General features: G+C 32.3%; 2 protein-coding genes and 1 long non-coding RNA gene across 6 annotated transcripts; 1 reads left to right on the forward strand and 2 right to left on the reverse strand.

The window, feature by feature from the left end:
• Positions 1 to 5213: 5213 nt before the first annotated feature.
• On the reverse strand, positions 5214 to 12543 carry LOC109597417 (sodium- and chloride-dependent GABA transporter 2-like). Of its 3 annotated transcripts, none has more exons than XM_049965428.1 (6): positions 12473 to 12543; positions 11849 to 11987; positions 6889 to 7167; positions 5679 to 6832; positions 5471 to 5626; positions 5214 to 5385 (listed from the first exon to the last, which is right to left on the reverse strand). In XM_049965428.1, exons 1-6 carry the CDS (start codon positions 12482 to 12484, stop codon positions 5260 to 5262), a joined length of 1866 nt encoding a protein of 621 aa, XP_049821385.1. In that variant the 5' UTR covers positions 12485 to 12543; the 3' UTR covers positions 5214 to 5259. The 3 variants fall into 3 exon arrangements, with proteins under 3 accessions (XP_049821385.1, XP_019868650.1, XP_049821386.1); XM_020013091.2 differs by lacking the exon at positions 12473 to 12543 and adding an exon at positions 12338 to 12459; XM_049965429.1 differs by lacking the exons at positions 11849 to 11987; positions 12473 to 12543 and having other exon boundaries at positions 5679 to 6822; positions 6889 to 7115.
• LOC126265055 (uncharacterized) lies at positions 8603 to 11453 on the forward strand. The gene is made up of 3 exons (XR_007547608.1): positions 8603 to 8817; positions 8872 to 9093; positions 10730 to 11453. It is a non-coding gene; the product is annotated as an uncharacterized LOC126265055 (long non-coding RNA).
• Positions 12544 to 14909: 2366 nt separating the features above from the next.
• LOC109597419 (uncharacterized) lies at positions 14910 to 16067 on the reverse strand. 2 transcript variants are annotated; one of them, XM_020013094.2, is made up of 5 exons: positions 15745 to 16067; positions 15471 to 15692; positions 15317 to 15412; positions 15127 to 15264; positions 14910 to 15075 (listed from the first exon to the last, which is right to left on the reverse strand). In XM_020013094.2, exons 1-5 carry the CDS (start codon positions 16061 to 16063, stop codon positions 14951 to 14953), a joined length of 900 nt encoding a protein of 299 aa, XP_019868653.1. In that variant the 5' UTR covers positions 16064 to 16067; the 3' UTR covers positions 14910 to 14950. The 2 variants fall into 2 exon arrangements, with proteins under 2 accessions (XP_019868653.1, XP_019868652.1); XM_020013093.2 differs by having other exon boundaries at positions 15465 to 15692.
• Between the last annotated feature and the right edge of the window lie 156 nt (positions 16068 to 16223).

Genomic DNA, 16223 nt, shown 5'->3' on the forward strand with positions numbered 1-16223 from the left:
AACTTTTACCAAACTGTCGCAACATATTAAGTAGAACGACAAACAAGTTTCCGAAAATGTATATACAGTGGTGATCATTATTATAGCAACTTTTTAAAATGTTAAATAATTTATCCCTAACTACATTTAGTTTAGTTTATTTTTTTTTTTTAATTGTAGCCAATAAATAAACGAAACGAGCTTAGTAATTAAGATTAAAAGAATATGAATTTGTCCTTTTTTCTGTTGGAGGGATACACCTAGTGTGAAATTTTGAAACATTGAAAAAAATAGTCTATACCCTTAACAATAACATAGGACATTGTCATCCAATTCAATTAATATACAATAGTATCTAAGTTATTCGGACAATTAGGATGACCACAATTGAGCCCCCACCAAATAAGGTGGTATTTACGAAGTTACATTGGGAATTTCTTTTTTATTGGCCGTCAAAACACAAGAACGCCTCTATCTCATGTGTTCAGACAAAATCTAGATTCATCTGTAAACAGAACTCAGCTCCCAACCCGCTTCTAGCCAATTGACCTGCCCTCTAGCAAAATTGAACCGGGCTTTGTGTGGATCCTCAGTTAAGGTTAGGCCTCGAGCATTAACACGGTGTTGCTAATTTTGTTCCCTAAGACGTTGTCGAACAGTTTCAATACTTATTTGAACCCCTTCTGCGTTTTTTAACTAAGACTGTAAACTTCTTGTACTCATAAACCTCAAAGTCTCAAAAAATTATGTTGAGCAGGAGAGGATTTCTACCCTGACCTGGTCTTCTAGTATGCTCCTCAGTCTCCATGTACCATTGTAACATATGGTAAATGGATGGGCAAATGTTATCTACGATACCTCCATCCTTCTTTCACTAAAACAACCGCTTGGGCACACTTATCGCGAGTTAAATTTCTAGATTGCCATTGCATATTGACAGTTAACGAAAATTAAAAAAAAGGGATGATGAATGAGTTCTAACGAAACGGCGAGCTGTTGTACGAATTTATCAGAATTGGTATATTTCAAATTAATACAAACGATGTACTATTTACTTAAATTGAAAAATTTATTCACAAAATTATAGGTGGTGGGTTAATTATGGCCACTACTGTATTTATGTATGTTAATAAGAGTAAGATTTCTTTGTTCCAGTAATATTGTACTATAATAAAAACTTCATAAATCAATCAGGGAAATATCTTGGATATGAGATTGATTTGCGGCCGGATTATAATAAATTAACACATGTAAACACATGTTCCATATTCGCCTGAGACTTAGTCATCCATCAAATCTACAGATAGCAATTACTCTACGAGTAATCTGCGTACGGGCCATTTACCGGAACACGTGAGATATTCAATCGGCCTCAAAATTGTAATCAAATTGTAAAATAATATTTCCTAAGTGATGTGCGTTCCGGCCCTTATCCGATAGCAATCGATAGTCTCACAGACATCAGTAAGATTTATTGAATTCTCCGCTTGCGGTTATTTTATCAACCACAATCAATGCTACAAAGTATTTATATTTGTAAGAAATGTTTTTAAATACATAACAACAAACACGCAAAGATATTTTAGGTACGTGAGTTCTCCATTTGACGGTTTTTATGTGGCACTTGATGAAAAGCAATGACAGTCAGCGTCGGTTGTAAAAGAAATGCTGATTCCTTTTGATTTATTTATGGCGTTGTATATTTTCAGTAAACTTGTGTTTGTGGCAAGTCTTTTCTTAAACTTGCCGATTCGCCTCATTTATAATTTAACGTTACCTTGATTTTTAATATTTTATATAAATTTCGAACGAAACTGACAAGAAATTAAACTGAACGTTTTCTAACTAAAGAAAATTGGAGCATGAGATTGACAGGGTGAACTTAAACTTAAACCAATGTATGATTAATGTACCACATCGAAGTCCCATTATCATGACAATCCAGATTTAATATGTATTATACATGAAATTTGCCACCCTTGATATAAACAAATTTATGTCCCGATTTGGGGACTATTGAATAATCCGAGCCATGTTATTGTCTGGACTCTATAAGTAGGGATCTATTTGCCGAAGCTTATGTTAGATCGATTTGACCATTACACTAAAAGCACCAGACATGGGTCAGGTGCCATAATTTACATGCAAATAAGATTAACAGATGCCTGCGCTGAAATTCCGCCTACAACATTATCGACTGGTATGCCAGGCTTGTAATGCATTTTCAATTATTTGCGATCACCACCACATTTCAAACCGAATAACATTTAATTGGACTGAAATTTAAATTAACATAACCGGAAATCGACAAAAACTATCACGAATAATTAGTTTAATCAATGAATCATTTAATCTAATTCTTATACATTTAGATTGATCAGCACCAATACTAAAGCTTTTTTATCCCTCATTCATCATTCAATAGGGTTAACGTACACTGTTACAAGAAATTAGTGCTCCACACCAATAATTATTGATTGTTATTAATGTGTTCTGAAAACGGAAAAAATAAATAAATAATATATACAATTATTTCAAACAAGTATTTATAATTGTTACAAAAATTCTTAAAAAATATTGTTTTTCCAAAAAAATTAAAAATTAACAAAATTTGTTGTTTATAAAAGATAAAAAGTTTAACTTAATATGGGGCATTTCCAAATCTACTACGAATGACTCACATCTTCTGTTCACACTCAAAATCAGGGTTCGAATTTCATTTGGATTCAAAATGTCACAAATTTCGAGTAGAAGACACATCCTCTAAATTATTGGATGGTTAGGATGGTCCCTTAAACGTCTGCCAAGAATACCCCAGATATATTTTATTGAGTTAAGATCACAATCCGTTGTCTCAGAGTTAAAAGCCTCAAAAAACAATCTTGGCCAGGAGTTATAACACGATTTCTACCCTGACCTGCTCTTGTAGTATGGTTACCAGTCTCCATGTATCGTTGTAACATGGAGGAAATGGATGTATGGGATACAAAAAATCCTTTCGGCAATTCTGCGGTAACTCTAACCTTCTTCCACTAAAACGACCGCTTGGGCACATCAACGCAAGTTAAATTTCTAGATTGACGTTGTATATTGACAATTAGCGAAAATTGAAAAAGAAAATTGGGATGATAAATATGTTAAGTTCTAACGAAAGGGTTATAATGTAAAGGGCTATATAGTTTAACCTGTTGTACTAATTTACTAAAATCGGTATATTTCAAATAACAAAAAAAAATATTATAAGAATATTTCAAACAATTTACTTTTTCCTTAAATAGAAAAAAATATTTACAAAATTATAGGCGGTGCATTAATTTCTTGGAACAGTGTTTCTATTGATATAATTATTCTAATTTATTCTACAACTAATTTTTGAACAGAACTTTATGCAACAAGATCTGGAAAAGTGTACAGTAACTTGCAAGTGGAAAATTGAGCTCAAATACGTAGAAAACACAACGCAGTATTTTTTCGAGTGAGTAATTAATAATAGTACGTAGAATGACAGTTTCAATTAAAATCTATAAATCCCATTATTCATTTAATTAGCACCTGTCCGTCCTTTTGCGGCAAAATCGAAAATTTGTTAATCACACACCGAATTGTTTAATTACAGACGTACATACAGTTTGGAAAACAGAATTCTATTTCATGCGGCGTCACCCCTGTTGCGTATAATTTATTGTTTATAATTGCGCCAACGTGTAATAACTTTTCATTGGAACTTAATCAGTTTTCTAGTCGCCTTTTAATTTCTATTTATCAAGCTTTTAAGTAGTCGAGCAACAAATTTTTAACCGTTTTTTCCTGTGATGGCAAATTGACTTAAATTTAAATGAAAATTTCATTCCTGGTCATATAGGTAAGTGTAAAAATAAAACGTAGCAAATTTATCATCATTAATGGATTTAAAAAAGTTTGTTTGTGTAGGATTCAACGTCAGTCACGTCTGCAACAAAGTAAATATTTCGACATGGATGTGGATAGTTTTCGAATAAATTATTCAAATCATGTTTGAAAATTTTGTAGCAGCACGTAATTAGAAAATTAATTATCAATGATCGAAGGCAATTAAACGCCGGTTATCCAAACAAAAATTCGAGTTGCGGTGGTTACATGTAATATTAACGTAGCCGGGCTTTAATCCTATAATCTTATTAAACTGCATTCATTATGACAATAAAGCAGATAAATTATATATGTGGCTACATACAATTTATATAAAAACCCACATTTGTCATATATATTTATATATATTTAAATGAAATTATATAATCGAACAGTTTTAATCAAAACCTAAATTATAACACTGAATAATCCACTCATTCAACTATTGGAATGTTCATATAAAATTGCTAATAATTATTATTGAATTAATTGAATTATTCAATTTGTATTTTTCTAGTAATGCTGAAAAGTTATAACTTGTTAATTATCAATTAATTAAACAAATAAACATAGGAAACCAAAATATTGATTTAAGTATTATTACTATTTTTGTTATTGTTCTATTCAATATATTACTAAACTTTTAATTTAATATAAAAAATGAAACACGGAAATTTAATTTTAATGTATTTGCCGAACTCCTACTTGGGACTGGGGCAGCTTAAAATAATAAAAAGTAATAAGCCATGGCTAATAATAATTAAATCCCAAAGCTCATTTTCGAAATCGTTTGGGAATCGCGAAGGCATTATTAGAAAACTTAGGTGGCTATATAATTTCCCATCTTCAAGATGTGGATACTGTGGCCTCAATTGCTAGTTGATATAATCCTGAAACCCTTGTGGTTTGTTTTCAGATTGAACACTGCCACAGAGTAACTAATACCACCATGTCGTCTAAACCCCTCACCAATTTATTAGCTCGACTTTATTGCTGATTTAATTATATGGTTTGGATTAAACACTGAATTATAATATTGTTATTGACCAGATATTGGCCTGCACCATTGCTCCTCGATGTTCTCTAATCATGGAAGTTGTCAACTTGCTACAAATTATTTATATAATTCACTTATAAAAGCAATGTCAATAATTACAATAAAACATTGTAGTTTTAGCCTCGGTTAATTTGTGTAAAAAATTGGTGTGCTTTTGCTAATGTGGTTGTGATAAGCGTATGTAATTAATTACAAACATCCGGTTACGTAAATAAATAAAATGTTTTTATCTGAAATTCTCCTGAGACTTAAAAGATTATTAGTCATTTGTTTTAAATAAAATGTCTAGTGTCGTTTTATGTTTATCAAAACCATGTCATAATAAATATCACAGATTAAATTTTAACTGAAGTGCTTATATTAATAGATTCATTTGACTGGTCCTTGTTAAGGGTTAATTGACTGTCCGTCTTCCAGTTCTGCGGTTTCCAACCTGACGGCCTGAACCACTCGATCCCAGACTGTAATGATAAATAAATAAACAAATTGATTCGACCCAATTAATTTTAACAAACAATTAACTCCAACATGTCTGTTGTTACTTACATATTCGCCTCTCCACCACAAATATCCTGCCATTATAAAAAGTGGAGCTAGAGTGCTTAAACCAATAAGCCAGCCCAAAGAGTCTGCCCACAAAGGAAAAACGTAATTCTCATAATACGTTCTTGTAAAATTAGCCATTTGAAATATAAAAACACCCTTAAAAACATCAATTAACACACAAAATTTGTTTTCTACTAAATCTCCTTACCAACAATGATAAAGGTGTAATGATAACCCAACAAATCCACCAGTACCACCAGGTAGGTTTGCTCATCTTCATATCCATTTCGGTCATGTTGTCCAAAAACAACGTACAACCGTAACACCAAGAGACTGCTACAACCTCAGCAAACCCAATGAGGAAGATCGCCCACGATGCTGTGTTCCATTCCAGAAGCGTAAAAATGTATACTCCGCCGCTAAAGCACATCGGAATGGCGAGCAGGAAACACACCACACAAATTGACAGCGTCAAATACACTTGGTAATGTCGACTTTTCGGCCACTTGTCCATAACCAAGCAACTTATCGCCTCCACCCCAGCAAATTGACTCCCCAGTCCCAAAATGAAGAGCATGAAGAAGAAGGCGATGGACCAAAAAGTGGAAGCGGGTAGTCTAAGAATCGCCTCCGGATACGCCACGAAGGCCAGACCTGGCCCGTCACTGGCCACCTCCTCCACCGGCACGCCCATCTGGTGCGCCAAAAAGCCCAGCATGCCGAAAATCGCAAAACCCGCATAGACCGAAGTGAAAGCGTTAGCTGCACTCACAATCATCACGTCCTTCAAGCAATTATTGTTGAAGTTGTTGTACGACGCCAGGGTTATTAATGAACCGCAACCGATTCCGAACGAGTAAAAGGTTTGGGAAGCCGCCTGGGCCCAAACATCGACCTCTAACAGCATCTCCCATTTCGGCGTTAGATAGACCAGTATACCATCAACTGCACCATCCAACATGCAACCCTGCACGACCAGGGCGGTCAGGATCACATATGGAAACAAGGCGGTGAAATATACGGCTTTGCCCGACGTTTTGACGCCGCGCACCACGCACAGATAGCCAATCACCCATGAAAGTAGAAGACATCCCAGCAGTTCCCATCTGATGGTCCCGAAATTGTACCAGTCGGCTTCGCCAATGCCCAGCACGTAATCGCGAAAGTATTCGGCAGTCGCAAGAGTTCTGTTGACGACGTTGTAGATGGGGACGCGTGTGCCGTCCTCACTGATGCAATATGTTCTGTTGATGGCGTCAGGGTAATTGTGGGATTTGCAGAGTTCTGTCGTTAACATGCATGTTTTGTTGTAGTAGATTTCGCTTACATCACACTTTTCGTCCTCCGTAGCACTAAAACAACCTGTAGATAATAATTTTAACAGGGTTCCATCAATTTTTTGGTATATTGACATTCACCTATTGAGTTGAAGTCGTGGTGGCAGGATCCGAAGCCCAAGTCCGTTGTGAACGATGCGAAGAAATAGAACACCGTCCATGCAATTATTACCATATAATATACTGTAATTAAGCCTATGACTACTAAAGTACAGTACCCAATGCCACTCAGAATGGGTACCAATTTAGAGAAGGCTTGTTCTGGCCCTAGTCCTGAATATTGACCGACCAATAATTCCAGGAGAAATATAGGCATGCCCATTAGGAACATCATAACGAAGTAGGTAACCAGAAATGCTCCTAAACAAAGAAATAATTAATTAATAAACTGTAACAGACCTATATTATGTTTATTAGACACGAACGTATTAAAAGCGGGAAATTGAATGTTAGTGCCCTTTTTTAGTACGTTACGTCAATATTTATACGAATATAGCGGTTTATATATAAACCACTCTCGTGTATTATTGGCAAAGTTTATTAGACTGACATTCTGTAAACACAACTAACTGATTGGTCCAATTTACTTTTAAGAAAACATATTAGCTTATGTTCACGCCGAACAATTGAAACGACGACACGTTCGATATTTCAACTTTGAAATATGGTCCTTGTTACTCACTGAAGATTGCTCAGCATTGCAACTGAAACTGAAATATGTTGTCGCCGAACGGGCCAACTTCTGACCCATTCTGATTCATTAATAAATTTAATTTTTGTTGCCAATTAGGACATCTGGCCCGAACGTGTATTTATTATTAGTATATTGATGGTCTTTACCGGTCACATAGATGAAGTTATTAATGGCATTTATTAAATGACATGATTGGTCAGATGGTGTTGACCATCGGCGGTTTACAGTTGGTCGTATATCATTGTCACGACTGATTTATGACTCGAATCCTCGCGACTCAGCACCGGAAAGAAGTCCAAATGTCAGGACTCAATTTAAGTCTAATCCATAAACAATTACACTAATTTATAATTATTTTTGACTGTTGAAGGCAAGGTATATTATTGTATTCCATTACGAGTAGAATAAATTTGTTTCGAATTCCTTCAGCAAATTTAATGCTAAAGATATGGCTGACTCAGATACTGAAAGCTATAATTTCTATACTTCCGTTTATATTTATCTATCTTAATAACCAATTTTTAAATGTGACGCAGTTTTTTAAATTAAAAATCGTATTACTTATTAATTTGTTCAGCTAATCAATAATAATTAATAAACCGGCATTAACGAACGGAACATCAAACAAACCCCAAATAAATTTGATCTCGTTCAGTTTATCCCTGTGGTGTAAAGAACGCTTTGAAAACAAAAACTATCTGAACAGCAGTTTACTTGAAGTAATTCATGGCAACGCAACTCTGAACAGCATTTCTTATTTGCAAAAACAATATAAAAAGCTGTTGCTGAATTTAAAAGTTTCCAATAAATGGTCTTTACTGTGTTTCCGAGTTTCCCTCATAGTACCCCGTTTTTTTCCTTACGTGCAGGAAAGAGCATTAATTATTTAGGTGAGAATTGTACACTTTTTCGTGGTAAATGACGAAGGTAAAAATGAGTTTTATTAATAAATTTCCCTTATGGTTTTATCAGTTTTACGGAAGTGAATCATGCGGTAAAATCACATAAATAGATTAATTTCATAATAAAATTCCTCACTTGAGTAGTAGAAAATCTAACATCAAAATGGGTAGAAATTTATGTGTTTTAATTTTTCTCTATATCTATAAAGAAGTAACCACGGTACATAATGTTTCCGTTATAAAATATGTGAGTATTTCATTACTTGTTCTTTTTTTGTCTTTTTCATGTGGACCTTTTTAGAATTGCGTTCATTCAATACATAAAGGACCAACTGAAGATCAATATGAGAGTTGTTCCGAAATAGGGTGCATTCAATCATATTATTATCCAAAAGAGAGAATAAATGCGGAATTGTAAATATTCTCCAAATAATAGTTTTTTGCAATGGTAATATTTTTCAATTTTAGGAGGAAAACACCCCATTTAAATATCACCCACAGTCTAAAGTCACAATATTATTTTAACGAAGCTCGTCACACTCCACCAGAAGGTGATCCCCTGTGTCCTGTTCATAAAAAAACGCATAAACCAGCCATTGCAAAGAACATATTTGGCGAGTGGAAATATATAGTAAACACAAACCTGTATAATCAAACATATACATTAACAACATGCAAACATACAGTGGGGTATATATAATATTTATATACATATATGTATATAATCAGTTCGCAAAAAGTTAAACATATTGCCTTATTTTAGAACTAAATGATTATTTGTTAAAAATTAAAACTGTAATAGTAGAATTTTAATAAAAGAATTAAATATCAATAAGAAATTAAAACAGAAGCAACTTAAAATTTATTTTACGAAATAAATAGGAAATTTTGTTCCTATATACAGGGTGTTTCATAACCAGATAAGCACTTCTAAATAATAAGTCAATTTCTTAAAAAGCTTTTAATAAAAGTTTGTATGTAACAAACCTTACTCTACAACTTTTTTGTGTAGTGTTTACTTCTGAATATTTTCAATTATTGCAGAACAAACAATTTTTATCTGATTTTTTGTTATTTCAACCGAAGTATATCGTACGGAAGTACAAAATATCGGTGACTTGCGTGAACGGATTGCAACGGCCGCCTATAATCTGCGTCTCCGGAAACACCAGCAAGGAAGAACGTTGGAACTAGTGCGGCGAAATCGGCTAAACTTTGAACAGCTTTTGTAGAGTAAGGTTTGTTATAAACTTTAACATTTTTATCTCGTTTTCTGTTATTATTATTATTTAGTAGTGCATATCTGGTAAAAAAAATTCGGATAATTTATGAAGTACCCTGTATAAAATAAAAAACACACCATTTTATTTAATATCGTATTCATATTACAGCTTGTTCCCTACTTGGCATACTTCTTATCAGATCATCCAGATGATTTTCATCTAAAGTGGAAGAAGTTGTCTTAATTCTCTAGCAGTTTAAGTACGGGGCTGGTGAGCAATTAATGATCTTCCAAGCATATCCCAGACATGTTCTGTGCATAGCTGATAAGAGTAGACGCTCAAATACTATTCCATTATGGGTCCACCTTGATATGCGTGAACTTCTTGCACATAACGTGGATTTATTCTTTCACTTGGGGGTGTCCAGACTCGTATCCATCTACCACTAAATACTCTCAATATGCTTTCATTTGTAAACATCACAGTATTTCACTCTTGATGCCACTATTCTCTTTCGTGACAAAGGAGTCCTGCATCAATTAGTCGATTTAAAATTGTCCTTATATCGTGATAGATCCATTCGTACTTCTCTGATTAATAATCTGTCTTCCCGATTAGATATGACTCTTGGGCGACCTTCTCTAGGCCGATCTCGTACATGTCTAGTCTCTAGAGACCGTTGATAGAGTCTACACTCCACGGAGCAATAGAAAATACAAAATAGAAACCCAGGATGCGCTTTTCAAGCTCATTGTTTTTTGTCTAAGGTTTTATTGTTTTCATTTTTACGTTTTTATTCACAAATAATCAATGTCTACAGGGCGTATAAAAACATATAGTTAAATTTATATTTTGGTCGAAATATGTTAATATGCTTAACTTTTTTCGATCAGTTTATATTAACATTTTCAATATATAAGTACAATAATGATATAATTACTTGGAACTTGGAATTGGAAATAAAATTAAAAATTTTAATTTATTTAAAAATATTCATAATTTATACTAAAAAATGACATAACAAAATAACAATAAGCAAATTGTAACTAATAATTAAATATGTGATAGTCTCTGAATCACTTATTAATTGAATTTTTTTCCAGCACCCACAGCCTAGTTGGATTCAATTACAAGTGTGTACAATCGTATATAGAATTAGTTTTTTTAACCTATTCCGACTGTAAGTTGGAGTATGATATTTTTAAAATGCCAGCATCCTGTGATTGTGAGAAAATTGATTAACCAAGAAACATGTTAAACATTTATTCTTTATATTTTAAAATTAATAGTTAATATTAATTTATACGAGTTTTGAACTGACAGTAAATTAATTGTATTGATAAAAATGATAATATAATAACATAATCTTTATTTAAACTTGTAAATAACTCTCATGTGATTTATTATCATTTGAACATTAACACGAATCCAGAAAAAATTATTAATATATAGTCAATTAGTATTTTGTAAATATTTATGCATTATCATCGTCAACAAGTCTCAAAAGTATGTTACGATCAAAATGGAATAAGTATTCACATATAAAATTAACGAAAATAACAAAATTTTCTTTCAACAATATGTGGCCTGCTGATTTTATTGAATTATTATACAATATATATTATATAAAATTATTGTACAATTCGTGAAATAAATAGTAGTTATAACTTTAAATTAGTAAAAAATACATAAATTAAATAAAATCTAGTATGAATATTTGTAAAGGTGAAGGCTTTCGTGACCATTGTTTAAATACCTATATTTGTTCTGGTTTGTAGACGAAGACCTACGTTTATTGGAATTATTTAATAACGTTTCGCTGGCATGAGTGGCCAGCATCTTCAAACATCGGATCTGTTATCTCTTTAACATTTGATTGACAACTGAATGATAACTTAGTCAACTGATCAGACCTCTGAATATGCTACGCACTCGTACTAACGAAACATTAGTAAATAATAATAGAAATAAGACATTTATATATTTAATTTTAATGTTCATATAGCTTTTGAATAATAGCAAATATATTTATTAGTAATTTCTAGAATTTTTAAACTCCTTAATCTTATTTGATAGAAATAGCATTACCACATACTCAACTAGAATTTATTTAAAAACCTAGGAAACATACGGATCCTCTAAATAAAATTAAATGCAAATGGAGTTATACCGAGTAGAAACCAAAGTAATTTATACCGTTTATTAACGGTTATTTCACTTACCTCCGCCATTTCGGTAACACAGGTATGGAAATCTCCAGACATTTCCCAGACCCACGGCGTACCCGAGACATGATAAAACGAATTCCACCGGCTTATCCCAGCTGGACCTTTCCGACGTTACAATTTTGCTCTCCTCGTCCTGGAAAACACAAGCGCCGAGTTAATACGGTAAAAATGGCCGCAATGATGAACTGGGGAGTATGCGGCTCACGGAAATGCACAATTATCGGCTCGATACAATATTTTCGCTGGCAGTTGGGAAATTGAACGGGACCGAAATGTTTTGCGGCACAACTAAAGTGTGGTAGCCGGGATCGTGTACGTTTTCGAATGGTCACGGGGGAAAATAAATAAAAAAAAGAAAAATTTGTGGTGATTGCGGGTGTAAACAAAAACGCCGATTTATTTATTTATGTGAAATTTATAATCGCCAAGTTCCGCACAGCCAAAACGGACTTGTGCGAAAACATTGCATAAACACTCACGCACCATTAAACGTTGCACACGAACTGCCAGTTGATTTTTTTCGCGGTGTTTCGATTTAAACAAGACAAATGAAACGGCTTATAAAATAGTGAGCGCGGAACTAATGATTTACGTGAATATATCACAGGCGGCACTTACATTCACTGACATGGTATCGACAGTTCTGCTATATTAAAAAAAAGAAAGCAACTGGTAGGCCACATGTGAAATATATCTTGGCCTGATTACGACTAGATTTAAGGTGATATTTATTATTGTGTACATATGGATCTTGTCAGAAATGATATGACGATAATGATGCTAAAACTTCGATATAACTCATTGTGGCGTTTTTATCTGCTCTGCACTATTTTCATGATTTATTGCCCGAAATCCGGTACTTAAATTTTTAAACACCCACAATTGACAAAAGTTTAAAGTTCATTCAGATTCTCGAGATTATAGGTACGAGAAGTGAAACGTCGGTGACAAGAATTCCCGTATCTCCGTTCTGTAACAATTTCCCACAAAGGTCAAATTAAATGCGAACCGTTACTAATTAGCCTTTTACTGTTAATGTTATAAGGCTATAGTATTTTTATTATCACTATTTACAACGATTCGATCATTAAATGAACTGGTGACATTGAAAAGACGTCTTCTTGATTTTTTTAATCATGTTTATTCAATTCTTTAAATATTTTAAATGCTTCGCCAGTTTTACTTAATCAAATCAGCAACAGAACTATAAATATTGTAAATGTGAGATTATCCTAATTGCAACATAATTTTTTCTCATAATTCCTTGAAAAAACAATATCAATCGTATCTCGGATTGATCCTATAAGCCCCGATTGTAAATGGTAATGTTATTATAATTTTCTCGGAGCATCAGCGTTCTAGACAATTAATTTTACAACGTTGTTTTTATTGGGGTTGCAGCCCCATCTCATTTCCCACGGGTACACGAAAGTAAAGTAGCCCGTAAACAATAAATTGTTTTTATTTTTCGTCCTTGGTCGTAAGTGAATTAAAACAATTTCCGGTTCGGGAAATTATCAAAATTCGGAAATGAATAATGGTGATGATCAATAAATAATTATTACACTGGAATAATTTGTGGATTAAACCGGTGTTTACAAAATGCTCAAATTAACCCATGGTAGATAAGCTTCTTGACAGGTCGCTTTAGCCTGTCGTATTTCACTTAATTATTACTGTTTTTTGTTTGATCAATTTAATACAATGTGGATAGATTTTTTTGGAAACAAACTAAATTCATTCTTATGTTTCAGTGTTTAATTAAATTGTAAATGTATTTAAATTATGTAACAATTACCTCTCTAAATTAAATTACTTTATCTCTGGACGAAAAACAATGAATTAATACTTTAATTCCAAGATAAATCAGCTTAAAAAACTTAATACGGAATTGTTGTCTATATTTAACTGTATGACTTAATATTGTAAAAAACTTTACAATTTAATAAGTAAGATAATAGCAACAATATTAAAATAACAAAACACATCGTGTGTCGGTTATCTGTTATTTCTAATTATTTGATTTAACAAAATAAAATAAATCAGGGTTACTAAAATATTTAACTGAAACTCAAAATTAAATTTGGTTCATTCGTTTCAAACCTGACATCGAAATTGAATAAACACACAGGTATACCAAAACAGTTCCATTTTAACAACTAAATTAATTATAACTTTGGTGAAATTGAACTTTTTTATATTAGGCGATTAATCAAAAAATTATTAAACTTCTTTAAACGAAACTTCAAATGAACAATTTCGGGATTGTGAAATAAAATAATTCAATTATACTTTCCAAAACAATCCTCCATAAATCAACGTTTGTCAAGTTGAGCCGAATTACATTTTCCTTGATAAACTTTCTTTTAGACATTTTATTATTGTTAAATTAATTTTTTTTAATTCGCGTGTTAGGTTTTCGTTCATAATTGTATTATTTTGTCTACACTGACACCCGCGACATGAACAATGATAATTGTCGTGTTATAATAATGGTATTTAATAGATAAAGGATGACAAAATTGTGACCTATGCACTATTTATATTAAAATGGATTATAATGATTAAGAGTTTTTAAATTTTTTTGGCGGAATTTAAACTTTGGTAATATTTAAATGTAATACAATATAACATGATCTCATCTATATAGATGATAAATGACAAAACATTTACAAAAAGACCATAAACTAGTTTTTCGCAGTAAAATTTTTACAACACACTATTGTTTTATGAAGGTTATTAAACATTCAAAAGAAAATATAATTTATATACCACTGAATTTAATTTGGTGTGTAAAAAAATAATGAATAAACAGTGACAAAATTATTTATATTCATTATCACACAAAGAAACATGTATATTTTGACAAATCCACTGATTTCGGAAATAAATCTGTTGAATTATTTGTTCTGTAAACAGCTTCGGATGTCCCTGAAAGTGATAAATATCAGTGTTAATTATTAACACTTACTTCTCATTAATTTCGAGGGAACATATGACTGAAAAATATAATTTATATATCATTGGTTTTAATTTGGTGTATAAAAAATAATGGTTAAACAGTGACAAAATTATTTATATTCATTATTTATAATATCACACAAAAAAACATGCATATTTTGACAAGTCTATTGATTTCGGAAATAAATCTGTTGAATTATTTGTTCTGTAAACAACCTCGTATGGTTCCTCAGTTATTGAATCTTTATACTTTTTATGTCCTAAAAGTGGGAAATATCAGTTTTAGTTATTAACAATCTACTTGTACTTACTTTTCATTAATTTCGAAGACGCATATGACTTGTCCAATTTAATATTCCGGCGACTACAAACAGAATCCTGTATTCTGTGCGTCCTGACTTTAGCTTTTGTAAATAAATCTTGAACTGTGTATTCCTTGTTGTCCAAATCTTAAAAAATTAATGTATATTTAGAAAATATTAAATATTATATATTACTAACTTTCATCGTGTACTTCTAATTCTAGTTCTGAAGAATGAACACTGAGTAGAGATCCTTCTTGAACCTCTGTGGATGTATTATCAATTTCCTTATTGCCTAAAAATAAAACAAATAAGACCAGTTTCGTTACACAAACAATTAATAGCACATTTACAATCCACAACTTCAATTAATTTGGACTTCCCCTCGAGTTTATTATTAACATGATCATTTGAATCGGTGGATTCTTTAGGTGGTTCGCACTTACAACAACTGCAACACGTTCCCCCTTGAAACAGAGAGTTCAAACGACTCTCCACGCGTGAAACTTTATGAACAATTTGCGACATCTTTTTCTCCGCTTTTTTAAGCAAGCATTTCTTCAGATCACTGATAGCTGTTAAGCAACTAACTGTAATAGGAGCACCATCAATTAAAATATGTTGTACCTTTTGTGTTGTTATTTCTAGAACGAGGTTCCTCAATTTTCTTGGGCTCTACTTCGGGATTTTTATATAACGGTATGACGCCATTTGCCGAAGAGTGTTTCGAATCAAGAGGTATTACGTCCGAATCACAAACACAATTGGTTGACGAATCTCCCAAACTTCTGCAGAAATTTTTGAACACATCTTTCGTTCGACTATAACCTGCCGATGAATATTTAGTTACGCGGTTGCAAACAGTTCTCCAATCGGGTAAAAGGTAAATTTCAATTGAAAAATTTAAGAAAATCGAACGATAAGTACACACTAATTTAATAGGCATTGTATTTCATAATGTCACTGACGTATTTCATTAACACTGTCAAATTTATATTTTCCATAATAATAAAATTTTAGACGTTTATTTTTCTTATTATTCCGAATATTATATTATAAAAGTAAATATAAATAAATATAACAGTAAAACTATTAAAAGTAAATAA

The sequence above is a fragment of the Aethina tumida genome, chromosome 3 (assembly GCF_024364675.1).
Source record: "Aethina tumida isolate Nest 87 chromosome 3, icAetTumi1.1, whole genome shotgun sequence".
Taxonomy (NCBI): Eukaryota; Metazoa; Arthropoda; class Insecta; order Coleoptera; family Nitidulidae; genus Aethina; species Aethina tumida.

Bases quoted from the DNA above. Each gene is read 5' to 3' on its own strand.
- LOC109597417 (XM_049965428.1), bottom strand. The intron at 7,168-11,848 runs GTAAGTGAAATA...TTCTTTGTTTAG, and splicing joins GTGTTACCGAAATGGCGGAG to GAGCATTTCTGGTTACCTAC. The intron at 5,386-5,470 runs GTAAGTAACAAC...TTATCATTACAG, and splicing joins TGTGGTGGAGAGGCGAATAT to TCTGGGATCGAGTGGTTCAG.
- LOC109597419 (XM_020013093.2), bottom strand. From the start codon at position 16,063: ATGCCTATTAAATTAGTGTGTACTTATCGTTCGATTTTCTTAAATTTT. The intron at 15,413-15,464 runs GTGCTATTAATT...TTTTATTTTTAG, and splicing joins TGAAGTTGTGGATTGTAAAT to GCAATAAGGAAATTGATAAT. The intron at 15,265-15,316 runs GTTAGTAATATA...TAATTTTTTAAG, and splicing joins ATTAGAAGTACACGATGAAA to ATTTGGACAACAAGGAATAC.